The sequence below is a fragment of the Mesoplodon bidens genome, assembly GCF_964165515.1.
Source record: "Mesoplodon bidens genome assembly, contig: HAP1_SCAFFOLD_685, whole genome shotgun sequence".
Taxonomy (NCBI): domain Eukaryota; kingdom Metazoa; phylum Chordata; class Mammalia; order Artiodactyla; family Ziphiidae; genus Mesoplodon; species Mesoplodon bidens.
The window spans coordinates 21163-48981 of NW_027671342.1; the positions used below are offsets into that span (position 1 = coordinate 21163).

At 49.2% G+C, this 27819-nt stretch overlaps 1 protein-coding gene across 1 annotated transcript; it reads left to right on the forward strand.

The window, feature by feature from the left end:
- On the forward strand, nucleotides 1-27707 carry LOC308611544 (BCL-6 corepressor-like; the record flags this gene model as incomplete). Its single annotated transcript, XM_081260272.1, has 9 exons — nucleotides 1-212; nucleotides 1334-2309; nucleotides 7207-7413; nucleotides 8442-8570; nucleotides 10108-10497; nucleotides 11159-11212; nucleotides 11683-11869; nucleotides 17312-17474; nucleotides 27704-27707. The coding sequence occupies exons 4-9, from the start codon at nucleotides 8568-8570 to the stop codon at nucleotides 27705-27707; spliced, it is 801 nt and encodes a 266-aa protein (XP_081116398.1). The 5' UTR covers nucleotides 1-212; nucleotides 1334-2309; nucleotides 7207-7413; nucleotides 8442-8567.
- Between the last annotated feature and the right edge of the window lie 112 nt (nucleotides 27708-27819).

The following is a 27819-nucleotide window of genomic DNA, read 5'->3' on the forward strand; positions in this document are numbered from 1 at the left end:
ATCCCGCGTGAGTGGGTTGACGAGACGACTGCCAGGTGAAAAACGCGGTTCTTGGAGGTTGGCTGACTTGACGTCTTCCCCATGGGCAAACGCGGGAGCCGGAGCCGGAGCCGGAGCCGGAGCCGGAGCCAGAGCCAGCTGCTCAACTCCCTAACTAAAAAGCAGAAGCATCATCTAAGGGATTTCGGCGAGGAGCATCCCTTCTATGACAGGTATGGAGAGGCAAGGCTGGGACCGGCGCTGCCGGCGTCCTTTCCCGGTGGGAGCCCGCGTGTCCCCGCGTTTGGTCCGCCGGTGCCCCGGGGGTAGTGACAGGGCAGCTCCCGCCGCGTGCCACGCTGCCCCGGCGCCGGCCTAGCTCGCCCGGGGATCCTGGCGGCTTCCCGCCTGAGGTGGGGTTCTTCGCCGGTCTTCCTACCCTTTGTTGAGCCTGTAGTTTTATGCTAGACGGCACGCCTCCTGTGTGGCGACTGGGCAGAGGTTTTATAAGCTTGTGTTCGTTTTCTATGTTTTTAAAGAATTGCTTGGGGGCTTCCCTGGTGGCGCAGTGGTTAAGAATCCGCCTGCCAAGGGAGGGGACAGGGGTTCGAGCCCTGGTCCGGGAAGATCCCACATGCCGCGGTGCAAGTAAGCCCGTGCGCCACAACTATTGAGCCTGCACTCTAGAGCCCGCGAGCCACAACTACTGAGCCAGGGTGGTGCAACTACTGATGCCCGCGAGCCTAGAGCCCCTGCTCCGCAACAAGAGAAGCCACCTGTCGCCGCAACTAGAGAAAGCCCGGGCGCAGCAACGAAGACCCATAGCAGGCCAAAATAAATAAATTAAAGAAGTTAAAAAAAATAAAAAAAGAATTGCTTGGGACCCTCGACATCACCTATCTATTCAATGACCATGAGGAAACTAATGTTTGGGTAGTTGTGGGTTCCTCTCTAAGTGTCCAGACTCTCAGTTATGATCTTAGTGCTCATCCCACCCCTTTGGGCTGCTTTATCAACAGTTAGAGGGATAGTCTACTTAAGAAATTTGCTAGAAAAGGTGAACCCCGAGGGCTTTTATTTGCCAAAATTTCCCATCTTTTGGATGAGAGCCTGTTACTGTGTGACTGTAGTATTTGTCATGTGGTCTTGTTAGACTTTTTCATTCGTCTCTTATTATCTATTTGGCGTATCCTTCCAAAACCTGTCCAAATGCATATGGAGTTTTTACTTGACAATAGATATAATGTATTTATAACGGTATAGTCTGCCATGTTCATTTAAAGTTGTATCATTAGACTTTTCCTAATTGCTACCTACTAGTAGTTAAAGTTTAACATTGCCTGTTTCTTCTCAGGGTTTCCAGAAAGGAAACAAAACCACAGACTTGTCAACTGGTAATGCTTTATACCTTCTTTATGATAGTAGATTCTGGACTGTTACTTTTAAGATTATATATGGTACTAAAGTTTGGCTACATTTCCACTCTCTTTGATTTTAGATGTAAGCTATATTTTAGTAATATTGCTTAGTTTTAAGTGCAGATGTCTGTTAAAATGCCATTGTGATAACTAATGTAGTATAGAGTATGGAACTGTCCTGAGAGATTAGCCTGTTAGAACCTGTTAAGGAGGCTTACCAGAGGGCTGTTGGTGAATCCTAAGAGGGAATGTCATGTTTGCTTAACATAAAATAGAGTGCAAAATCATCAAAGGTCTTATTTCATTACCACAGACTCAGAAATAAAGTACTTTTTTGTTGTAAGTTTTCCTGTTGCTCCTTTAAAGGTGCCAAATGTCTGACACATAGGTTAGATCGCCTTATAACCTAAAGCTCCATGTGTTTAGTTTGCTGTCTTCCCATGTGGAACATGAGCAGTTCAAAGAAGAGGAAGCGCTTCTAGAATCATAGCTAGATTAGCTGTTTTAAACAAATTTGGTGCTCGGTCTGGTTGAATAGATAGGATTGCATATTTGCAGAAAAGCTAGTTTTTATTTAGAAAAGTCTGAACTTGGTTCCACTGTGGGCCTGATGATAGTCGTGGGGTAGCAACAAGACCAGTATAATTTTTGTTTTTAAAATCCCCATTTTCCTTTTAGTCAGAGAGTTTATAGATACTTCAAGTTCTGAAAGTGAAGCATAGAGTGAACCAGAACTAGTTTCTGGTTACAACAGACTACTTGCCACATTAAAGGATGTCTCCAAGGAAGATGAGGAGGAGGAAGAGGAGGAAGACAGTGTTCTAGATGAGACAGAAATGAATCTTGAAGATGGCGATAGTGACGTCATTGTGGAGGAAGAGCTGGCAGTGGAGTCCACTGACATGCAGAAGAGTGAGTGTCTCTGATGTGGGTTTATCATCTTTGCAGGGACCACAGACAGATTGCCCCAGGGGCAGGGTGCCTTGTACCACAGAGCTGGGTGAAAGCACATGGATTCAAAGCAGAGATTCTTAGCATTCTTGGGCTCTGTGATATCTTCAAGAATCTGATGAAAACACAGGACCCTGTGGCCATAAAAATGCAGAAATGACATTTTTGCTTACGATTTCCAGGATTTCATCAATCCTACTTCAAATTCCCCTGATTGGGAGGAAAGGGAACATAATTCTGTTTTTGTAATGGTCTCAATTTATGAAAGAGATTATTGTTCCTGCCTTAGAGGAACCAAGTTTAATGGAAGATAGTCATAAAATATACAAAACTTTTCAAGCATCAAATCTGAATGGAACCGATAAATATAAGGTGTTAAAGAGATGCAAAGTGGTCACATGCTGCCAGGGTAAACGAGGGGAGGCTTCAGAGAAGAGCTGGGACTGAAAGCTGAAAGGGACTCTGTCTCACTCAGACATCTAGGTGACTATTTTTTTAAAAATTATCATTAATTTATTTATTTCTGGCTGCATTGTGTCTTTGTTGCAGTGCGCCGGCTTCTCACTGTGGTGGCTTCTCTTGTTGTGGAGCATGGGCTCTAGGCACGTGGGCTTCGGTAGTTGTGGCACACGGGCTCAGTAGTTGTGGCTCACGGGCTCTAGAGCACAGGCTCTGTAGTTGTGGCGCATGGGCTTAGTTGCTCGGCGACATGTGGGATCTCCCCAGACTAGGGCTTGAAACCACGTCCCCTGCATTAGCAGGCGAATTCTTAACCACTGTGCCACCAGGGAAGTCCCCATAGGTGACTTTTTAATTTAACTTTAAAATCAACTTTATTGAAGTATGAATTACATTCAACAAGGTGTACCCATTTTAAGCGTGTAATTTGGTAAGTTTTGACAAATGTGTATATCTATATTGTCATCGCCAAAGTCAAGATACAGAACACTTCCAATACCTGCAACAAGTTCCTTCTTATCCTTTTACAGTCAGTTTCCCAGGCCTGGCATCAGGCAACCACTGACATGCTTTCTTTCACTATGTATTAGTGTTTCCTATTCTAGAAATTCATATGAATGGAAGCATACAATAAGTACCCTTTTGCACGTGGCTTCTTTGGCTCCTCATGTTGTGACTCATCCGTGTAGCTCATATTAGTAATTCATTTCTTTTTATTACTGGAATAATAGTCCATTGTCTGAATATATCTGGGTAACTTTTTATATTCTATTATCTTAATGCCTACTTGCCTTACTGTATTTTTTTCTATACTTTAAGGTGTCACACACCATTCTTAGTATTTTCATTCATCACTTGTACTCGGATAAAAAAATCGTTGCCTCAGACTTAGGGATTGTTTTAATTTTGTTGGTTTTCCAGTTTTCTTTCATGTTTTAGGTTTTTAAAAATGAAAAGTTTGGCTTTTTAAATTATAAAAGTAATATATATTTACTGTAAAAATTTAAGAGGGTAATATAGTTAACGTATATCTCCTCCACCGTGGGATGAACACCTTTAACATTTTATAGAACCTTCCAGACTACTTTTTTATGGATATATGAGTGAATATATATTTGTGTGTATGTGCATAATGGCCTCATACATTTCTGTAAGTTACTTTTTTCTTTAATAATATAACGTGTGTAACTGTGGGTTACTGCCGCTAGAACCCTGGTGTCCAAACTCCCAGGCCAAATCTCCTTCTACTACATTACACTACCATGGGGAGGTTTAAAAAAGAAAGGGAAAGTATGAAGGGTGATTTTTCCATAAATTAAATCAACTTGAAAAGGTGCATTTGGAGAGTCAGAGAGTACTGATATTGTTAGAAAGAAGAAAGGTTTAAAAGCTGGTTAAATCTCATTCAAAAAAAATCCATATGTACCACATTGTAAAAAAGAGAAGGAAGACGGCGTTCATGATTACTGGGCTGGCAGGGTAGGGGACAGTTGCATGCTGGGGGTGGCTCTCGTACTGGCTCTTCCACTCTTCACACTTGTGCTCGGCCAGGGCCAGGGACCGCTGAGGGAGATCAGAGGAGAGGGTGGTGACTTGGGGGTTCCAGGGAGTTGTGCAGCTGGCTCCCTTGCCACCCAGACTGCCCCAGGGTTCCCAGCCCCAAGGATTATGGAGCATCCCCACACCTGTTTGCTCTGCAGTTGCTGTTGTGCACGCATTTTCTCCTCCAGCACTTTCTGCAGTGTCTCCTTGGCCTTCTGCTCATAGCTGTTTTCCTGGTCTTCCATCCGTAATAGCAACTTATTCATTCCCCAAGAAGTGTATTTCTGTAAATTTGAGGCAATTCAACAAATACACATTGACCTACTGTGTGCTAAAGCCTGAGCAGGGATACAGAAATGAAAAGAAATTGGTCCTTGCCCACAGGGCAGAGATGTCCGTAATCTGGTGGACCTTCTTCCAGGCTGGAGGCAGGCAGGGAGAGTCCCTCAGGTGATGTGAGAGGTGAGTGGGGATAAAAAACTGCCCTGGGCATGCTGGGCCTCCTCCCCTAGGCCTTCCACAGGCATTTGAACTCCGACATTTCCAAAGGGAAATCATCTTTCTAAACCTGCTCCTATCTCAGTGGCCAGCATCACCCCCCACCCAGTCTCCCAAACCCTAAACCAGGGAATCATCCTTGATTTCTCTCTCACCTTCTTCAAGGAATCAGTTCCTCATCAAGCTCTGTCAAGTCAGCGTCTTTAACGGCTCCTTCGTTACCTGTATCCTCTATCCCTACCGCCACCTCCTTAGTTCAGACCCTAGTGACACTATTATATGGATTATATAGAGACTATGTGTTATCTTCATGCCTTGCCTCCCTCCAAACCCTTTTCAGTCCTGCAGCTAGAGGGTTCTTTCTAAAACTTAAATCTGATCCCATCACAACCTGCTTAAATCTCTCAGTGGTTCTCAGTGTTCTAAGAATCAGGTCCAAACTCCTTGGCATGGTTCCTACTTACAAGCCCAGACTTTCATCTCATGCTGCCTCCACGCAAGCTGAACTGCTTGTAGGTCCCCTAAGCACTGTGCTTTTCAGCCTCTGCCTTTGCCCATAAAGCTTCTTCTGCTTAGAGTATCGTGACCCACACTTCTCACCTGGTTAACTTCTACCCATGTTCAAGATTCAGCCCTAGAATCATAAATTCTGATAAACTTGGCCAACCATACCTACCCCCCGACTCTTTATGGATTAGGCAGTTTTACTGGTGTTCACATAGTATCTGTATTTCTGATCTGTGGACTCATCTGTCTCCTTTAAGGGATTGTAAACTCCTTTGGGGCAGGGAGCATTTTTAAAAAACTAAAATTATTTTTGTAGGCTTGGGGATCTGAACAATAGTCAGTAAAGTCAAGTTTTAAAAATGAATACATTTGTATTTTTAGAATTTCTCCTGGCTTCAAGGTCACAAAGAAAAAGACACAAGAGCAGCTTTGCAAATTCACTGGGGGTCTTGCCTTTCCAGTGCTTTTCATTTTTACGCCCTGTGATTTTTGGGAAAGCAGGAGCCTCTTACTGTCGCTTCTGGGTTACCCAACTGGGTAAGAGATAGTCTAGATAATGCAGATTTAGAGTTCAATATCAAATCATTTCCATTTAGCTTTGGAGTCATCTGAAAATTTGGATTTAAAGGTTGAGTGGGTCTTATGTTCTTGGAATTGTCATTAGAAACCAGACACAGGAGTTACTGGTTGAGATCATACATGGTTATGTCCAGGTTATTGGACTTAACCATGCTGGTCACTGACCAGCTTTATCCCCCTTTGAAAACGAGTAGACTGGCATTCTGGATTATATGTCAGTCTCTTACAAGCTTGGTTGGCATTACTGAAAAAATAAAAGTTGTGGATCCGCAAACCCATAGACTCTATAGGCTATGTTCCCCTGCAGAATTCTAACTACATGGCCACCTTATCTTCCTAACATCAAGTGGGAGCAGTCTGGCCGGTCCATCTCGTTCTCTTGATCTTGAGTCCTCTGCAAAAGACATCCCCCTTTTCTGCACCAGCACATACGTCACAGCCCTGAAGAAAGTGTAGACATCTGAGATACGTTAACAGTGGGGGAGGGCTGATATCCCGTGAACAGACACATAGATGCCTGTTAGACCTGGAAATTGAAAACCAGAGAGGCGGGGCCCCACTAGTTTTGTCCCAGGCCACCAGCCACTGGTGTTCCCAGCAAAATGTTCCCAATGTGGGAGTTTGAGGAAGCAGGGAAAGGCAGGTGGTGTGAGTTTATTAGGACTTGAGGCCCTCAGCCTCGCACTGAGGCCAGCTGAACCCCCAGAGCGTGCTTCCTGCCCTCCTATGGGCTGCTACTCCTAAAGGTACTTGGTTTCAACAGTTATTTGTGCATCAGGTTAAAGACTGAAGGGAGAGGGAACAGCAAGCCTAAATTCTTCATATCATACGCCACCTCCCTTTCTCTTCTTATTATATAAGCAATTCATGTGAAAAACAAATAAGGCAAGCCAAACAAAACAAAATTACCTGAAATCTTGCTATCCAAAAGTTGCCATTAGTATTTTGGTGTATACGTGTTCCAGATTTTTCTTTATTTTCAACCCTTCATTAAGGCCATTGTAGTCTTGACAGATGATGCTGGCACAAGCACTTGAGATGAGGCTCCTCTTTTTAAAATACTGTATTTGCATTTGGCTGAATTTGTCTCAGGCCCTGCCTTGCCTGGTCCCCAGCGTGGTGTTTTCTGCTGCAGTCTCTGTAAATTGGAGTTGGGGTGATGGGGCGGTCAGGCAGGGCTGTGTGTATCTGTGTCTGTACGAGGGAGGGCGGGCACACTTTCCAGTGTTTCTGGGCAACAAGCAGGCACTCACTGCAGTTTCCTATCCCTCAGGCCTGGGCTGTGGAGACAGGGGAAGTACCAGGAAGGGGTGGACGACCCCGACCCAGCTAAATGGAAGGCCCAGCTCCACTGTGCGCTCAACAAGAGCAGGGAATTCAACCTGATGTACGACGGCACCAAGGAGGTGCCCATGAACCCAGTGAAGATATATCAATGTGTGTGACATCCCCCAGCCCCAGGGCTCTGTCATTAACCCAGGTGAGGCCCCAGCTGCTGGGGAGAAGGTGGACAGTGTGCCAGGTTCCCGGCTGGACCCTTAAAGCGATAGTCGACTTGAAAGTCGCCTCGCTTACAAAGTTGAAGACTGGTAAATAAAGCAAGAAATGCTGTCCCTAGAAAGAACCCAGAGAACAAAAGATATAAACTCAGCACAGTCTTCCTGCCCACCCAGTGGAACAGTAAAGCATTAGAAAGAAGAGGGGGTATTGAGTTCTATAAAAAATAACTTCTCTTGGGACTCAACACTGAGAAGAGAGGCCAGGTAGTTTAGAAGACGGAGGGCTTAAAACTTAGAAGGTCTGAGTTATAAACCTCGGTCTTTCCATTTCACTACTTGTGGGACATTGAATCAAGTCATTCAACGTTTTGAGCGTCAGCTTCTTCCACTATAAAATCTGGGTTCTCATCTTTCCTGCGTATTTCAAAGGCTGTTCTAAGAATCAATTGCCATGACATTATGAAGGCTATTAAGTTCTCTTTATAAATGATGGGTAAGTGATCATTTAATTTGTATGGTATTTTTCCTAGGAGAATACCACCTGATCCCTATATTTACTCAATGTTGAGCCAGTTCCGACTAAGAGCCAGATAATTTAGACTTGACCTCCAGTGAATCTAGTGAGGCTCTGCCATGAGGGAAGGGTCTGTCTTCACAGTAAGCTTATAAAGGAGAGAAGCTGTGCTCCTTGGGTCCTTAGAAGGGATGCGAATGTGTAGAAAGGGGTTTAGAGTAGGAATTAAAAGGTTTCTAGGAGAAGGGAGTAGGGTCTGCAGCTCCTGGATAGGGGAGGGGATGAGAGCTTGCACTGGGGCTCCGTAGGAGGAGCTGGGAGTGGGGTGAACACCCTTGGTTCCCACTCTTTGGCATTGAGGGTGCACACTGAACCCAAGGAACCTCTGTGCTGGCAGTGCCTAGCTTGAACAGTGGGTCAGCTGCAGGGATGACAGTGCAACGTGAGCGCCTCACTTTTGACCTTTGTGTGTGTGTGTGTGTGTTTCTCGGGTAGGATCCACTGGATCTGCTCCTTGGGATGAGAAAGATAATGATGTGGATGAAGAAGATGAGGAAGGTGAGCTGGACCAGTCACAGCACCACGTTCCCATCCAGGACACCTTCCCCTTCCTGAATATCAATGGTGAGTGGGGTGGGGGGTGGGACAGAGGCATGGAGAGGATGTAAGGGGCTTTGATTTTGCAACCGTTGACACCATATCCACCATTGCACTGGGAGCAGCGACCAGGCCCTGGGGCCAGGCTGCCAGTCTGTTAGCAAGTAGGAGTTATAGGCAAAGAAACTCTGTAGGCATAGTTATCCCAGTGGGGTGGCTTCTAGGCAGAGAGAGCATCTTCTGAATCTTATGTGATAATTCAGAGAAATTAAAAAATGAAATTCATTCTCAATCCCGCATACAAATACACAAGCTGTTACAAATTTTGCTGATTTCCTTCAGGCCAAGTGCAGGGATCCTTTTCGTGAATTGTAGGCAAACTCTTCTGCTATTTCCCTCGGTACAAATTTTCTGTCACTGCCTTAACAGCCTCTGCTAAGGCTGTATCGTGGGAAACTTGTGGCTCTACAGCTCTTAATACTAGGCTCTGATAAAATTTCTCTACTAGAGACGTTTATCTTTTTAAAATTTATTTATTTATTAATTTATTTTTTGTGGTACGCGGGCCTCTCACTGTTGTGGCCTCTCCCATTGCGGAGCACAGGCTCCGGACGCGCAGGCTCGGCGGCCGTGGCTCACGGGCCCAGCCGCTCCGCGACATGTGGGATCTTCCCGGACCGGGGCACGAACCCGTGTACCCTGCATCAGCAGGCGGACTCTCAACCACTGCGCCACCAGGGAAGCCCTCTCTTTTTTTTAAATTGACTCTTTGAATTCAGCTTCCCAGGAAAGATGCGTTTAGAGGTTGGAGGGTCCCTGTGAGACAGAGCAGGTACTGCACCTCCCATTGCACGTTCTGAGGACGCTCAACCACAAGGTGAACTGCTCTTCCACAGCATCTTCACGTGAACTTTTCACTGACATGCTCCTAGTCATATGACTTGCAGTCAGTTGAGTAGCTTTTCACTACTTTTCTAAGTTCCATCTGGCTGCTAGGGTCAAATGAGATACTTTTGCCACCTAGAAAATTTAGTATATGAAGAGGATTCCTGTAGGATTTTGGAGTCCCCTTCCCTAGGTGATGCCCCTTCTTTTGAGAATCAGGAAATGACTCTTATCTGTCTACTTGCCCTCCTTCACTTACCCTGTCATTTAGAACCTTGCATCCAAGTGATGAGTAAAGACAACGATCATAGAGCTCTCTCAGGTTAATACTGCCACAGCTACATTCCCACTTGGTGCAATTTTAAGATTTGGACATTTGGAAATGTGAGATCCTTTCCCAAATCTTTGGCTCACTCATTCTGTTATTCTCACCCCTTAAACGGATGCAACCCATTTCCAGGATCATGATTTCCCTTTTTTTTTTTTTTCATGTTTTTTTAAAGCTAATATTGTGTGTCCGTACGTTATGGGCCACCTTGGATCCTTTATGGAAACATGTGAACATATATTAAAAATAAAAAAGTAAAATGTGGCCCTACAGCCACACCGGGATTTCATTGCCCTGAGAGAGGAGTTGGGGCACATCAGTGACTTCCACGAAGCCTATACTTTCAAACAGGCTCCGGGCCAGCCAGTTTCCGGCTTCAGCAAGGAGAATGTTCCAGCGGTAACCAACAAGGAGAACCTGGCGACGCCGGTCTCGACTCCATTCCTGGAGCCGACCCTGGGGAGCGACGGCTCTGCGGTCACGTTCGGGAAAACCCAAGAGGATCCCAAACCATTTTGCGTGGGCAGTGCCCCACCGAGTGTGGACGTCACGCCCACCGACACCAAACACGGAGCTGACGAGGCAGGATCAACCGATGGCAAAGTTCTGAACCCGAAGCCATCTAAGCTGGCAAAGAGAATCGCAAACTCCGCTGGTTACGTGGGTGACCGGTTCAAGTGTGTCGCTACCGGACTGTACGCAGACTCTAGTCAGCCTGGCCGGGACCAGCGGGCATTGCAGGTGAGCCCCCCCCCAATCCGAATTTCAGGAGCCTGACCAGTTGTCAGGTTTTTTTAATGTGTGAAGAGGAGGGGGCCGGGGGTATGATAGGGCAGGACACCGGGCTGATTTGGTTAATGAAGCTTAGGGTAATTGAAATGTTTGAAATGTGTCCAGTAAGGGGACGTAAGTGGATACTTGAAGTTATTCTGTAGATTTTAAGCGAACTCCACTCGAATGCTGATAACGGAAGTTTTAATTATTGCGAAGGATGTCTAAAAGACTGCATGACATTTACCTATCAATCGCTTTGATTTCTCTGCCGTTACTGTACGTTAACAAATATACCTAAAAGCGCTGCTTAGAATGCCTTACGTGATACTTGGTGGAGGTGTGTAGCGGCCGCATGTCTGTGAGATTCGTGCAATTTTTTTTTCCACCCAAAAAACAAACAAATAAACAAAACAAAAAAACAAACCTTGCTTAAAGGGATAGAGTATGTATTTAACTTGCTAGTGAATGATAGATGTTGTATAGGAATTTCCTTAAGATATTTTACTTTTAATTAAAAGACAAATAAAGCCAAATTGTTTTGCAATGTTAAGAAAAAAATTGGTTTATGCTTATAAAAATGGATGAAGTTATCTAAATGATGCATTGAGTGCCCATTTTAATTACATAGATGGAAGGATTACAAGAGGACAGTATTTTATGTCTACCCGCTGCTTACTGTGAGGTCAGTTCTTCAAATTTTTATTACTAGAATCTTCCATAAACCTTTTGAGTTAAATTTCATTTCCAAATATGCAAAGGGAAGTTTGTGGGCCATGGTCGTCTTTATTCACTGTGCATTTGTTTTCTTTTCTGTTGTGTTTTTGTTTCGTTTTCTTTGCGTTGTGTTTTTGTTTTGTTTTATTTACCTTCGAAAGAGAATGTCTGTCTCTATGCCACAGTGTATGTATGGCTATACATACACACCACATATATCTCTACATACATATGGCTTTACAAAGAAAGAGTGTGTGACTAGTTACACATAGACACTCCTACGTTTTATCGTTCAATTTTAAAATATCTCAGTTGTATCATAAATTGTGGTTGGTTTTGGGCAAACTTTTCTTTGAAGATACTTTCCTTTAAGGTAAGGGCAGTGAAATAGCTTTGGTGGTAAGGTGTGTCTTTTTTCCATCTCCGTTCTCTTTGTAGCGTGCAGTGATGCGCTTCTCAGAGTTGGAGATGAAAGAGCGAGAAGGTGGCCACCCCACGACCAAAGACTCCGAGGTGCGCAAATTCAGCCCCGCTGACTGGGAAAGGCTGAAAGGAAGTCAGGACAAAAAGCCAAAGTCGGTCGCCCCGGAGGAGGCCATTGCCGACCAGAACGACAGTGAGAGATGTAAGTGAACCCAGGCGGCTCGCGTGTGGTACCACGTCGGTGGGAACGGGGCGCTTCCGCTCCCAGTGCCGAGGGAGGTGAGAGGAAACAGTACGCTTCCGACGGCCCAGCGTCTGGGTGCTGGCTGTTCGGAGAACGGGCTGCTCTGGGCACCCTTCCCAGCTGTGGATTGCAAGGCTGGTTGTCCTTTGGAGCGTTGCGGCATCCAGGAGTGAAGCACCTATGAAATGCTGTTTCCTGGCACGCGTCTCCTTTTTCCGGAGCAATGCTAGTCCTGTAGTTAGTCATAGTCTGATACAGTAGAGCAGAGGAATGGCAGTGCAGGACCTCCGGCGTAGCAGGTATGTGTTCTGTTTTGTAGCAGGTACGGACACGGGTTTTTGGTAGCAGTGGAATGGCACTTGCAGCCAGAGCCAGACCCTCCAGAGTGACAGTCTCCTGTGGGAGGGGGTGGACAGTACTCGGATTCTCCCTCCAGAGGCAGAGGTTTCGTTCAAGTGCGATGAGGGCTGATGAAGGCCCCAGAGAGATGAGCATCATTGTGTTCTGTGGAGGCTCGTTTGCAGCCATGAGGAGCTGACACCACGCTCCCAGGCCGTGGGACCAACGAGGCCGTTCTTCCCACCAGACGGGTGTGTTCTGTTCTGGAGGCCGAACTGGAGAGAAAGCTCGTGTTGGCCTCGAGTCACACTCTGCGGTCCCCTCAGCTGCTCCCCCACTGGGGTTGACTTCGGGCTTGGCCCTCGAGACTTCCTGGGCTAATGAGATGCGTTGGCAGCAAGTGGAGGTCTTTCTCCCGCTTTCTTCCGTGTGCGTGCTTGTGGCTGTGGCCTGCAGCCTGCTCCGGACCCCAGAAACCTCACCGGTGATGGTGAGTGAGGGCACCTCGGTGAACGTCGAGGACAGGGTGGGCGTGAAATCCTTCTGAGACGGGACAGTCGGGGGTGGTGGGCACGTTTGGGAGGCCCAGGCCCTTGGACCCGGTCGTAGGGTCGGCGTTCGCCCGCACGCTTAGGTCGTGGGTGCCTGATGCAGTTCGGGAAAATTGTGGTCAGCCACAGCGTGTGCTTCTCTCTGCTGCTTGGAGCACTGCCCTCCCCCAGCTCATCTTTGGGGTCAGACAAAGGCCTGTGGCCACGGTTCTGGGTAAGCCACACCGGGACCGGTGTGTCCTACGTGGCTCCCGTAGAAGGGGATTTCTGGGGCTAGTCAGTGGCGGCCTTACCCGATGGATGGGGCTCTCGATGTGCCTGGAGTAGACGATTCCGAGCTCCTCCCCCTCGGGATTGGAATGAAAAACGGAGGGTCCAGGCCACCCTGAAGCAGCAAGAAGGCCTCCCTCCTTGCCTGTGCTCACAGCTGACACGCAGCCCTTACCCTCCCGAGTGGCCTCATAACTCAGCTCTTGGGGAAGTTTCTCAGAGAGATGTGGTAAAAGTGGGCAAGGCCATGTTCACGGGGATGCACTTTTCTGAGGAGGGGATCTGCCTGTTGTGGGTGGACGGTGAGGGAGGCTGGAGGAAGGGAGCGGGCAGTTAACCTGCCTCGAGTCTTCTCGCCCTTTTCTCCAGCAACGTGGCCAAACCCAGGGTGGCCGCTGCCCTTCACGTCTCAGTGGCCTCACCTGCCCTTCTTCCCAGAGACGTTTGTGTGCGTCCTTCCCAGTCTTTCCTGCTGAGCGTGGAGACGAGAACTCGGTGTGGCTGATGGGGAGCAGGGTCTGAGCCCCAGATGATTCCGAAAGCCCCCTCCCCCCACCGCCTGCCTCCAATCTCAGACCGACCGACGGGTCTCTTCCTGGAGCACCCGGGACATGGCCCAGTGAGCCATGAATGGCCACCATGGGAGGGCAGGAGAAGGGTTGGGGAAGGTGAGGGGCTCCGTTTGAAAGGTTGGGGCAACGGAGGTGGGTTCCCCACCCACCCTCTGTCTTGTAGAGACGTGGGGTTTGTGAATAGCTGGTCAGGAAAGGTCACCTGAAGGGGCCACTGTTCTTACTGCGGCCTCCACGTCCAAGGCCCAGCAGGTGTTCATTCCATTCAGCTGGATATGAATGGGCCTTCTTGTTCTTGGGCCATCACGTCTTGAGCTGATATGGGCTCAGGTCCTTCTCATGGGTGTCGGTGTGGCCGAGAGCCGAGCTGTGAGCACATGGGAGCTGGGGCGAGGATTTGGGTCGGCCAGGGGTCTCAGAGAGGGTCCAGGACACCTTCAAGATGCCTTCCCCCTTCTGAGGCAGCCCCTACCCATGGAGGGCCCAGGAGCTTCTAAGGTGATGGGTGCTGTTTGCGCAGCCCTGGTTGTCCTGGTGCGGGTGCATCTTGTTGCTAGGGGCTTGTTTAAAAAAGAAATTAACTTGAATACACAGTGGCTGAGATACTCATTTATTCTTTATGATCACATGGGTGGCTGAGTGAAATTTTATTTTGGAAGTTCACCAAATGAGTTTGGAGGTTCCTCAGACTTGGAAGTTCATCACTAGGAACCCTCAGTGGCATTTGAAGATGGGGCGGGGCAAGGAGGCATTGGTCCCTTCCTTCTCAAACTTGGAGTAACCATCTCCCTTGCGAACCACTTGGCTGGGACAGGCCTAGGTCCTGCTCAGTGGCAGTGCCTGGCCAGGAGCTGGAGGAAGGCTCAGTCAAGGGGCTTCATGAAACTTCTTTGCTCAGGGAACTTCTCTTCCAGCTGAGCACCTGCACGTTTGTAAACTACTTTGGAACAGAGATCCCCTGCACTCCTTGTGTAGCGGGTGTAACTTTGAACAAGGTTAGCCCTGACTGGAGGTGCTATTATAGTTAAGCTACAGAGAAGGGGATTTTAATCCTGGGGAGCCTTGCAGCGACTCAGAACCCTCTCACCTTGTTTAGGCCTCACTGGGCATGGCTCAACAGTGGTGAGGGTGCTTTGTTGCCACAGTGACTTGTAAATGTTGCTGTGGTGATGCTTCTGTGAGGTGATGCTATGGTACAACCATAATGAATTTGGGATATATGTGCTGTGAGTCATAGGACCATGCTGCAGGGACCACGTTCACATCTTGCTTAGACTGGGTGACCAAGGGCACATGGCTTCCCACTTTTAGAAGGGCCAAAAGTAGCAATGATGGCAAAGCCTGATGGTTAGGATCCCCGTGTATCTATTTATCTCCCCATCTCCTTTGCCCTCAAGGGTCATCCTCCTGTGGGTCGTGGTTAGAACAGTCTTTGAGAAGCTCCAAGTGACACGGAGCCTCTACCCCATAGCTGGTGGCCATGGGCATCTTGGGCAGTCGGGGTGGGTGTCCTTCAGGGTTATTACTGGCCTGGGTAAGGTCACACTAGCGTAAGGTCTTGGGGGGCCTTAGCTGAGGGGAATTGAGATCTTTGCCCTAAAAGGCTCCGGGGTTGGGGGAAGGGTGGATGGACCTAGTTTGGAAAAAGAAACTTTCAACTTGGACATGGGGGTTCTTAAGGTAGCCCTTCCATTCCTCCATGGATCCCCTCCCACGGAGCTTTTAGGGAAGGCTGATTGGACCAGAGAAGTCCAATGGTGTAACCAGCAGGGCTCACCTCTTAAAATTTCCTACATTTCAGGCCTGAGATTCAGGCTGGTCTGAAAGTCTTGGCATCTTTTGGTTAAAGGGATTTTTCCAGCCTTTCTCTGTGCTGAGCCCGGCCCGTGATTATGAAGCCCAACCTGGAGGGAGGCTAGCAGTAACATTCCCACTTTACAAGTGAAGGGGGCCGAGTTGTAAAGCGGCGCCATTCCTGCCCGAGTGTTTAAGAGGGTCACAGAGCAGCCCGAGTGAGAGTTGCAGCACGCCGTCTTCACCGGGCCTGCGGTAGCCTGGGCTGCATCACCCGTAAGCACAGGCCAGGAGTTTGGGGTTTCTCCTGCTGCCATGGCAGGAGACCCTCGCGGTTGGGGTGATTCCACCATTCCGGCAAGAGTAGATGGGGATCTCTCCCACCTTGGGATACCCTTGGAGAAAAGCTAAGTGTGTTCCACCATTGAGAACACAGGTCAGGCTAGCCCAGGCCTGGGTGAGGTTCATCCCCACAACTGGCTGCCATTAAATGCTGGGAATGCCCCCCAAGACAGGCTGATCAGGGGACCAGCCTGCTGAGCAGAAGTGGGAGTGATACTTGAAGTGGTCTAGGGAGAGGAGGAGGAATGCGAGCAGCATGTGAGGGGTGTGTCCATGATTTCATCTAGAAAAACGGGCTGTGGGAGCTTAGCTCAGGTGTTAACGAAATACCAAACTCATACACCCACCCCCACCCCCGGCCGGTGATGGACACAGGGTCATCTTCGGGGAACTCTTTACCAGCACAGTGATCATTATGGAATTATTTGTGTGTTAGAAACAATGTGACTAGCAAAGCAGTTGAACTGTTTCTTTGGCTAGAGCAAAAGTGAGGAGTGATGTTAGGCTGGGGTAATTGGAGGAAAAGCCCCAAGTGGATGCTAGATTGAGCAGAGGGGGCAGGAGCAACACAGGCGGAGCTGAGGTGTGAGCAGTTCAGCCCTGCCCGCCGCACCCCCCCACCCCACCCCCACAAAGGGGGTTGGAGTCTTGTCTTTGAAATGTCCTTAGATGCTTGTTGCCTGGGAAGGAAGGCGTGGAGACGTGCCAGGTGGGTGACTGGTGTCACTGAGAGCCTTCTTCCTAGACAGGAAATAGGAGCAGCCCCTCGATGGCAGTGAAATGCTTTTCCCCCCACGGGTGTGGAAAGAGGACAGACGGACTTGTAGCAATCTGGTTGAGTTCTTTGAAATTGCCCTTGACCCTTGTGTGTGCACCAGGAAGCCTTTCCTTTCCCTTTGCCAGGCTCCTCTTGCCTTGGTCTCCCCAGCTTCCCAGCTTCCCAGCCTCCCACCATTCTTTCCCTACCCTTTTTCTTCACCCTCGCCCCTGCTGACCCAAGTGAACATTGGTGCTATGTCTGTGTAGATGGCAGTTGGGGGCTATTTGGTCTCTTGATGACATCAGCCTTTTTTGTTGACTAGCAGCTGTTTCCATAGTCATTTGTAGCTCTGCCCTGATTGGTTGGATCTTACTGTGAGGTCACTCACCCCCCATTGTAGCTCTGCCCTGATTGGTTGGATCTTACTGTGAGGTCACTCACCCCCCCTTTAAAAGTAAGCCACCTTGGAGAGTTAAGCAGTTAGGGAGTGATCTCACATGCCTATAGACGGATGGTGTAGATGCCTCACCTTGACCCTTGAAGGATGGATTGTGAGTGGGCTACGCGCCTCATTTTCTGCTTTCTTTGCTGGTTGTGTTCAGCTGTCCTTCCTTTGGGACGTCTTTCTGAGGGTTTTGTGCTTCTGGCGTGTGAGGCCCCTGGTCTCCAAAGGGGGGTGGTCTGTTGGTAGCAGATTGCCTTGGGCGTGGGGGTCCTGCCTGCTCCTGGTGACCTTTGTTCCCTCCTTTCCGGGTTGTCTCCCCTCCCCTAGGGGAGTGTTTTGATGGAAGCAAACCTGACCGCTTTGAAGCCCCAGAAGACAGTGATCTTCCTGAGGACATGGACACGGAGCCCCCCAGAGAGTCCCCCGCCGACCAGGCGGCCCCGGACGCGTCACGCAGCCCCACCCTCCGGCTGAACAGAAAGCGCAAGGTGTCTGGCAATAGGAACCACACTGAGACCACTGTGCTCCCGGAGGACTCTCTGCTGAAAGCCAAGCGGAGACGGGTCTCCAAAGGTGAGCTCGGTTTGGCTTCGGGCCCGCAGGGCACCCTACGGAAGTCCTGGAGCGGAGCAGTGGAAAGTTCCAGTCCCACCCTGGATCCCTGGGGGGAGCCACTCACATCTCCCCACCCCCCACCCCCCCAAAGCCAGGTGGCGGGGCTGGAGCCCAAAGGTGGCCAAAGGTAAATAGACCCCCTCCCGAGACTTGGTGACAAGTTCCAGCCAACACAGTGACCACACCCCTCCCCTCCCCCACCCCTGTTAGTGATGTGTAAGACAGTTTGTCCCCCACCCCGCCCCGGGGGGCTTCTTCATTAATTTGTAGTTATTTCTCCATTAGCTGACTGGCCTGAGAGGGCAATGACAAACAGTTCCTGTAACCACTTAGAAGAGCCACATTATAGTGAGCTGACCAACCTGAGGTGTGCATTGAATTAACAGGGCTCCATCCCAGAAAGCAGCGCCGCTTGCTGCACCTTAGAGGACGGCGGGAGCAGAGAGCAAACCTGGCCGGCAGGGCAGGAAGGAAGTGACCCAGGCGGTTCAGCCTGCGGTCACCCCCCAGGGCAATAGCATCTCCGAAGAGAAACCTGGCAGGAAAAGGGCAGAGGCCAAAAGCAACAGCAGCTGGTTGGAGGAGTCCCTTAAATGCAGTGACAATGAACAAGGTACGCACGGGGCGGGGGGCGCTCCTGGAGGGTGGATCACCCGCCCTCTGTGGGAAACGGCCCTGGAGGGGACCTGAGCGCCATCCAAGTTGACAAGAGTAGCGTGTGGCGAGCGGGGAGTTTTCTTCCTGAGGTCCTTTCAGCCTGCACACTTCCTTATGGAATGGACAGTGAGGTGGGAGCTCGACTTGCTGGGCTGCTCCTCATCACCCAGCCCGCGGCTGGGCAGGAAGGGAAGTCTTGGGTGACCCCGGGCGCTTGTCAGTGCCCTCATTCCAGCCTCAGGCTGTCCCCAGTCGCCCTGTCCCGAGCACCCAGGCCCCCCACGGGTGGGGACGGGAGCGCACGAAGGGCTGGCTTCTGCCCTGTCTTGCGGCCCTTTGAAGCGACTTGCCATTTGGCGTTTCGTGGGTTAGCCTATTTGCCGGTTGAATGTGGGATGATTAAAATATTAGTGCTTTGAAAACATAATTGGTATATCTTTAAAAACTGAAGCTGCTCCAACGATCAGTGCTAACAATGGGCTTTTCTTTCCTCACCGGCTACAACTGTGTAACGCCCGCTGCTTCTCCCCCTGACAGATGTGCTGTGCATGGACGAAGAAATGGATCGGCAGCCTTCGCCCCTGCCGCAGCAATACACCGACAACAGCGAGAAACCATCCGGGAAGCGACCGTGCAAAACCAAGCATTTGATCCCTCAGGAGCCCAGGCGGGGCTTGCCGCTGCCAGGGGACTCCTAGGTGGACAATGCGGATGGCAAGGTACCTCTTGCCCCTGGCTCTCCCCCGTCCCCCGGGCCCGTGCAGGCACATCCCGCCTGCCTACTTCTCTGCTTCTGGGGACAAAGCTTTCCTTTTCCTGAACCCCTCCCCCTAAAACGTCCCTGCCCCTTCCTAGGGGACCTGTCTCCTGGGTGGCGGTGAAGTTTCCAGCTAGTAAAAATGCAACCCCTTCCTCGCGCCCCGCCTCCCCCAGACAGAGAGGAGGAAAAGTGCTTTCCTCCACTCAGGTTTGTAACTCAGGGAGGAGGCGAACCAGGCGGGTGGTGGAAGGACAGCCTGAAATGTGTGCGCTGCCTGGTTTCGTGATAGGTGACCGTCCGGAGATTTTGAAGGCGGCCTGAGCCCAGTTCCGACTATGATCTTTCGCCGGCCAAGCAGGACCAGAAGCCCTTGGACCATTTGCAGCAATTGTTACCAGCTTCCCACGCCTCGCAGCTGACATGGTCAAGCTCCCCTCCAGAGACCACCCAGTCCCGCCCGATGCCACCGGAAGCGCGGAGACTTATTGTCAATAAGAACGCGGGCGAGACCCTCCTACAGCAGGCCTCCCGGCTTGGCTACGAGGTGAGCATCCTTGTGGGTGCCCTGGATCAGGATCCGCTGGCTTCTGCTCCTTGGGTGGGGGACACACTGGCTGGGGATGGGGGGCGGGTCTCAGAGCCCAGCCCCCTCCACGTGGCGGGCTGGGCTGGGTGTTCCAGCAGGGTGTTTGCTTTGGCTCCCGCTCACACTGCGGGCTCTTTGGTGGCTTGTTCAGTCGTGGTGTGAAAAGAAAGGCAGGCCTCTCTGATGTTCCGTTCCCGTTCAGGCAGGTAGGCTGCTTCGGCCAGTCTGGCTCACTTATCTCTGATATAAAATCTGACCTAACCCAGGGCTTGGCGACCAGGGGAATTTTAATGAGCCCTTTTGGAATCTGAATAGCAAGAAAGAGAGTAGGAGAGTAGTTATTAGCTCTACTAACTTGTGCTGTTTGGGGCAGAGTGATGCCCCTGTGGGGTAGCGGGTGGGAAGTGTCTGTGCAGAGTAGGGATGGGAGTGGGGCAGACCTGAGCAGTCTCTTTCTGAGAGGGCACGGGAGCCGAGGGCTGATGGGCGGGGAGCAGGGGTTGAACCTTGCACAAAACTCCCTGTCCACACTGCTGTATCCCAACCCAGCACGGCTGATGACAGTGATGGCCTCTATTGCTAGAGCAACATAGAAAGATAGCTGATATCTGCCTAAGCCCGTGTGATCTGTAGTAACTCCTTTCACCCTGTTAACATCTTCACTTGGGAGTAACGTGTACTAGCCCACTCTCGGATGAGGAAACTGAGCCTCAGAGGGGTTAGCTGATACCCGTACAGGTAGCAATCCAGCAGTGCTCCACAGCCCACCACGCTCCTCAGCAAGACTGGCTCACACTGGAATTGCCCTTTTTACAGTTCAAAACCTCTGTAAGACAGATGACTCTCTCTGCCCTGTGCAGTTCCCCCACCATACTTGTCAGTAGCAATTGTGATGTAATAGCCCACAGGGCAAAGGCATTTTTCTGTGCTGGCATCAGCCCTCTGGGAGTTGAATGGTGACAGTAAAACGCGGTTCAGCAGGCTGAGCGTGGAGGTGTGGCTGAGCACTGGGGTGGCAGGACCCAGGCTGGCCCGGAGCCCTGGCGCCCACACCCTCAGCCAGCTCTGTGCTCCTGTCCCCCGTCTCCCGTCGTGTCCCCCCACCCCGGTCCATAGTGCCGTGAGCCCTTGGAAGTGTGCCTGCCTTGGCCCTAAGGCATGACTGTGGGTGGGAAGTTGGAAGCACTAGGGCTATGCTTAGTTTGGGGGTGTTTTTTGTTGTTGTTGTGGGTTGAATGTGCTGTTGTTTCTATCTACACGTCTCTTGGAGACCTCTCCATTAGCTAGAGAGCACTTTCTGGTAGTTAGCGCAGTTACTTGCAGGTGAAGTCCAAGGAGCACCCATTTGGTTTCCCAAGAGCTGAGAGCGGGCGCCTAGGAGGACAGAGCAGATGTTGCACATAGTGTTGAGCTAGACACCCCCGTGGTTGAGAAAATAGTCTCCTTGCTTCCAGCAAACGCTGGAGGTTGGGGGGAGACTCCTAACCCCAACTTTTGGGTTAGGGTTGAGAAAGTAGACTCCCGCTTCCAGCAAATGCTGGAGATGGGGGGGCGGGGTGCTGCTGCACCCGCCGTGGAGGGCGGGGCTCCGAGCCCCACCTGTGAACTTGGCATCATTTCCAGCAGCCTCCCTTTGGGACCAGAGACGTCAAAAGACCCTCGTTGGTCCTCTAAGACAGTTTCCATTTTGGTTTGGTGGCTCTGAGGCCTGGACCAAGGGGCACTTGATCCATCCTTTTTTAGGCTACCTGGCCTTTGATTGCACAGGAAGCCTTGGGAATGTTTAAGGTCGGATTTGTTTTTTTCTTCAAATGTAAATTTCAATATGTAGATTCCACAGATCACCAGTGTTGATGCTGAACATTGTGACAAGTAGATGAACGCTTTCAACTTTGAATCCAACTTTCTGGGATTTCTCTGGGCAGAATTTTAAATGTTGGGATGAAGGCCCAGTTGGGAGATGTGGCAGCTTCAACCTTTTCAAATTGAAGGACAGTTTGCTTAAGCAGATAAGGGTGTGGTTTGGGAGGGTTTTCCTGAAGTTTTGTCTTCAGCATTCTTGGTTATTTTCTTCTGCTTAGCCAAAGATACCATGTGCAGTATAAAGGCTGTCTGAGCTCTATGTCATGATAATCTGGTTCTGGAAGTTTAGAAACACACTCTGGCTTCAGATCCGTGTTAAATAGATCACTTGTGTGGCCAAAGACCTCAAACCTTTCCCTCCTGGGAAAAAGGCTTCTATTTCTTAGGCTAAAACGCCAGTGTGCAACCACATGCTTGTGCCTTTAGCGGTGATAGTTAAATTTTCTATGAATTGAATAAGTCATGTTTTTTAAAAAGTTAATGAGGCATTTAATTAACTAACAACGTCGGGCTTATGGCCTTTATGGTTACATTTTGCGGGTAATGGCATTCGGCTTATAGCCGCTGAACAGAGAGCTGTCCGACAAAAGCAGTTTGACTTTGCTCGGGAATGGCTGGGCTGCCCTTCAGACACTCCCGTTTATTTCTAGCGGAGAAAATAAACCAAGGAATGTGTTGCGTCGACAGACTCGTCCCGCCTCTTCACCTTTCAGTTAGAGAAAGTGCTGGTGGCGACGGTTGCCATCCATTTAGAGGCCATCACCCTCCTAGCTAGGAGAGTGTAGTTAGCCCACTTGACCCCCAACAGAGAAGGCCTGTGGGATGCTCGTCACAGCTGGATTGCATCCCTCTAACTGGGGCCCTTTTGGGCCTTTTGAATCTTCCCAGCTGACCAGGTACCAAAGACCTGAGTTATAGGTCTAGTACTTCATGTTAATTGAACTTGGGGTTTAATATCTCTGGGCCTCAGTTTCCAAGTGTTGAATGAGGATAGTACTACCTTCCTTTCCTGCTATCTCCTGGGTTCCTGTGGGTGACAGAAGACGTCCTCATCTGGGGAAATGAGAAGCACTGTGTAAATAGTGGTATCAACGTGGTTGAGTTAGGACAGCCCGTGGCAAAAAGTCTGACCTGGCTGTGGGGCTACTGCTGCCTTTGCTGCCATCTTCCAGGAGAAGAGAGTTGACTTACCCACCAGCTTGGACGGCCTTTCATTTCTAGGTACCCTTGAATCTGCCCTAGTAGTGATGAAGGTTTCCAGGTGAAGGCCATGATTGTCACAGCAAATAAACCCTGGGTTGAGTAAATTGATGTGTGCACAGCAGTTGGTGGCGTTCAGAACTGATCCCAGAGCCACGTGACAGGGCCTCTCCCTGGCTGGGGCACACAACTCATTAGCTTGCAGCCGTCCACTCAAGTCTGGCTAGTGAGGGCCTGCTAAAAGAGCAGCAGCTTCATGCGGTATCCTGGATACCAGGGCTCGGGGCAGGTGGCCTGGGAGCCCAGAGGATTGTGGGCTTTCTGGCAGGTTGGGATGTAAATGGAGAAACGCATTCGTGGGCGTGCCTTTTCTCTTCCTCCTCTTGTTTTGGAAGGGAGCTGCTGCAGTGACCTGAAGTAACAGGGCACCGATGGCCAGGTTTACCAGCATGCCCCATTGGTTTCACGTGGTAAGCAAATGGAACATTCTAGTTTGCTCCCAAGTGAGTGGTCACCTTTGATTGGCGTGTCCTCCAAAGGGCATAAAAGGTTTTACAGAACCCATCTCGCACTTATGGGCGGCTAGAATGACCCCCGTTTTAGGTTTAACAGATGAGTTACCTGAGAGATGTCACAAGGAGGCCTGTTCTGACCCCATCCCATCCCCCCTTACCCAGCAGACCATGTGTTGGGCCACATGCATGTTCTGCCTACTCCCAGCTCTCAGAACCTGACGGCTCTCTGCTGGGCATGACTTACCCAGTATAAACAGTGTAACGTGTTTTCTGGTGGCATATGCTTTCGATGTGTCTGAAAACTTTCTTAAGGTAATAAAACATTGAATAAGTTCCTGCTCTGCTTACTGGGAGTGGTTCATATTAATATTTTAACAAGCCAAAAAAATAAGGTTAATAACAGTGATGCTAATGCACAGTGTTGACACAGAACATCTCCGGGGTGGGGGGTGGGGCGGTGCACGTTTTATTTGATTCTTGAAATGTGGAGGTTGCAGCCTGTGGTGTATCAGGTTCCTGTCATTAACTTGAGTAAATATGAAAATTTTAGACTGATTCTGCCCCGAGAGGGTGGAGTGAGGCAAAATAGAGGGTGGGGTTATTGGAGGCATTTTGTGTCATTCCTCGAGGATGGAGGGAGAGAGCTTCTCTTTAACTCTTCTTAACATACAGACAAGAGCATCTGAGGCCCAGGTTCTGATTGGGGATCTTAACAGGGGGCGCGAGGATGTAGCTGACCTGGGTGTCCCTGCTTCTCTAAGCTGGGGAATGTTCTCTGGCTGATTTAAGCTCTCTCTTTTTTTTTTTTGGTTTTTTTGTTTGTTTGTTTGTTTGTTTTTGTTTTGTTTTGTTTTTTTGCCTTGTTTTTTTTTTGCACCCTTTAGGTGCAAGGTTAGGTTGTTTATTCGAGATGTTTCCTGTTTCTTAAGGTGGGATTGTATTGTTATAAACTTCCCTCTTAGAACTGCTTTTGCTGCATCCCATAGGTTTTGGGTCGTCGTGTCTCCATTGTCATTTGTTTCTAGGTATTTTTTAATTTCCTCTTTGATTTCTTCGGTTATCACTTCGTTATTAAGTAGTGTATTATTTAGTCTCCATGCGTTTGTATTTTTTACAGCTCTTTTCCTGTAATTGATATCTAGTCTCATAGCATTGTGGTCAGAAAAGATACTTGATACAATTTCAATTTTCTTAAATTTACCAAGGCTTGATTTGTGACCGAAGATATGATCTATCCTGGAGAATGTTCCATGAGCACTTGAGAAAAATGTGTATTGTGTTGTTTTTGGATGGAATGTCCTATAAATATCAATTAAGTCCATCTTGTTTAATGTATCATTTAAAGCTTGTGTTTCCTTATTTATTTTCATTTTGGATGATCTGTCCATTGGTGAAAGTGGGGTGTTAAAGTCCCCTACTATGATTGTGTTACCGTCGATTTCTCCTTTTATGGCTGTTAGTATTTGCCTTATGTATTGAGGTGCTCCTATGTTGGGTGCATAAATATTTACAATTGTTATATCTTCTTCTTGGATCGATCCCTTGATCATTATGTAGTGTCCTTCTTTGTCTCTTCTAGTAGTCTTTATTTTAAAGTCTATTTTGTCTGATATGAGACTTGCTACTCCAGCTTTCTTTTGGTTTCCATTTGCATGGAATATCTTTTTCCATCCCCTTACTTTCAGTCTGTATGTGTCTCTAGGTCTGAAGTGGGTCTCTTGTAGACAGCATATATATGGGTCTTGTTTTTGTATCCATTCAGCCAATCTGTGTCTTTTGGTGGGAGCATTTAGTCCATTTACATTTAAGGTAATTATCGATATGTATGTTCCTATTCCCATTTTCTTAATTGTTTTGGGTTCGTTATTGTAGGTCTTTTCCTTCTGTTGTGTTTCTTGCCTAGAGAAGTTCCTTTAGCATTTGTTGTAAAGCTGGTTTGGTGGTGGTGAACTCTCTCAGCTTTTGCTTGTCTGTAAACGTTTTAATTTCTCCATCAAATCTGAATGAGATCCTTGCTGGGTAGAGTAATCTTGGTTGCAGATTTTTCTCTTTCATCACTTTAATTATGTCCTGCCACTCCCTTCTGGCTTGTAGAGTTTCTGCTGAGAGATCAGCTGTTATCCTGACGGGGATTCCCTTGTGTGTTATTTGTTGTTTTTGCCTTGCTGCTTTTAATATGATTTCTTTGTGTTTAATTTTTGACAGTTTGATTAATATGTGTCTTGGCGTATTTCTCCTTGGATTTATTCTGTATGGGACTCTCTGTGCCTCCTGGACTTGATTAACTATTTCCTTTCCCATATTAGGGAAGTTTTCAACTATAATCTCTTCAAATATTTTCTCAGTCCCTTTCTTTTTCTCTTCTTCTTCTGGAACCCCTATAATTCGAATGTTGGTGCGTTTAATGTTGTCCCAGAGGTCTCTGAGACTGTCCTCGGTTCTTTTCATTCTTTTTTCTTTATTTTGCTCTGCAGCAGTTATTTCCACTATTTTATCTTCCACCTCACTTATCCGTCTTCTGCCTCAGTTATTCTGCTATTGATCCCATCTAGAGTATTTTTTATTTCATGTATTGTGTTTTTAATCGATGCTTGATTCATCTTTAGTTCTTCTAGGTCCTTGTTAACTGTTTCTTGCATTTTGTCTATTCTATTTCCAAGATTTTGGATCTGGGAAATAGAATCTTGGATCATCTTTACCATCATTATTCTGAATTCTTTTTTTTTTTTTTTTTTTGCGTTACGCGGGCCTCTTACTGTTGTGGCCTCTCCCCTTGCGGAGCGCAGGCTCCGGACGCACAGGCTCAGCAGCCATGGCTCACGGGCCTAGCCGCTCCGCGGCATGTGGGATCCTCCCGGACCGGGGCACGAACCCGTGTCCCCTGCATCTGCAGGCGGACTCTCAACCACTGCGCCACCAGGGAAGCCCCCTGAATTCTTTTTCAGGTAGACTGCCTATTACCTCTTCATTTGTTAGGTCTGGTGGGTTTTTATCTTGCTCCTTCTCCTGCTGTGTGTTTTTCTGTCTTCTCATTTTGCTTATGTTACTGTGTTTGGGGTCTCCTTTTTGCAGGCTACAGGTTCGTAGTTCCCGTTGTTTTTGGTGTCTGTCCCCAGTGGCTAAGGTTGGTTTAGTGGGTTGTGTAGGCTTCCTGGTGGAGGGGACTCGTGCCTGTGTTCTGGTGGATGAGGCTGGATCTTGTCTTTCTGGTGGGCAGGTCCACGTCTGGTGGTGTGTTTTGGGGTGTCTGCGGACTTTTTATGATTTTAGGCCACCTCTCTGCTAATGGGTGGCGTTGTGTTCCTGTCTTGCTAGCTGTTTGGCATAGGGTGTCCAGCACTGTAGCTTGCTGGTCGTTGAGTGAAGCTGGGTGCTGGTGTTGAGATGGAGATCTCTGGAAGATTTTCGCCGTTTGATATTATGTGGAGCTGGGGGGTCTCTTGTGGACCAGTGTCCTGAAGTTGGCTCTCCCACCTCAGAGGCACAGCACTGACTCCTGGCTCCTCAATTTGCGATGATGTGTTGTCTATTCATGTATTCCACAGATGCAGGGTACATCAAGTTGATTGTGGAGCTTTAATCCGCTGCTTCTGAGGCTGCTGGGAGAGGTTTCCCTTTCTCTTCTTTGTTCTCACAGCTCCTGGGTCTCAGCTTTGGATTTGGCCCCGCCTCTGCGTGTAGGTCGCCGGAGGGCGTCTGTTCTTCGCTTAGACAGGACAGGGTTAAAGGAGCAGCCTCTTTGGGGACTCTGGCTCACTCAGGCCGTGCGGGAGAGAGGGGCACAGAGTGCGGGGCGAGCCTGCAGCGGCAGAGTTCGGCGTGACGTTGCACCAGCCCGAGGCGCGCCGTGCGTTCTCCTAGGGAAGCCGTCTCTGGATCCCGGGACCCCGGCAGTGGCGGGCTGCACAGGCTCCCGGAAGGGCGGCGTGGACAGTGTCCTGCGCTCGCACACAGGCTTCTTGGTGGCGGCAGCAGCAGCCCCAGCGTCCCACGCCCGTCACTGGGCCCCGCGCTTTCAGTCGTGACTCGCGCCCGTCTGTGGAGCCCCTTTAAGCAGCGCTCTTAATCCCCTCTCCTCGCGCACCAGGAAACCAAGAGGGAAGAAAAAGTCTCTTGCCTCTTCGGCAGCTCCAGAGTTTTCCCGGACTCCCTGCCGGCTAGCTGTGGCACATTAGCCCCCTTCAGGCTGAGTTCTCGCCGCCAGCCCCAGTCCTCTCTCTGCGCTCTGACCGAAGCCCGAGCCTCAGCTTCCAGCGCCGCCTGCCCTGGCGGGCGAGCAGACAAGCCTCTCGGGCTGGTGAGTGCCGCTCGGCACCGATCCTCTGTGCGGGAATCTCTCCGCTTTGCCCTACCCAGGTATGTGGGGAGTTTCTTGCCTTTTGGGAGGTCTGGGGTCTTCTGCCAGCATTCAGTAGGTGTTCTGTAGGAGTTGTTCCACGTGTAGCTGTATTTCTGGTGTATCCGTGGGGAGGAAGGTGATCTCCGCGTCTTACTCTTCCGCCATCTTCCTCCGGGTCCAAAAGATAGGTTTTTTAAACGTGGTATTGAGATAAGTGGATAGCATTACATCTCCAGCATCTAGTCTAGTAGGTGTTCAATAATTCTGTGATGAATGACTGAAAAAACATATGGTAAGTCC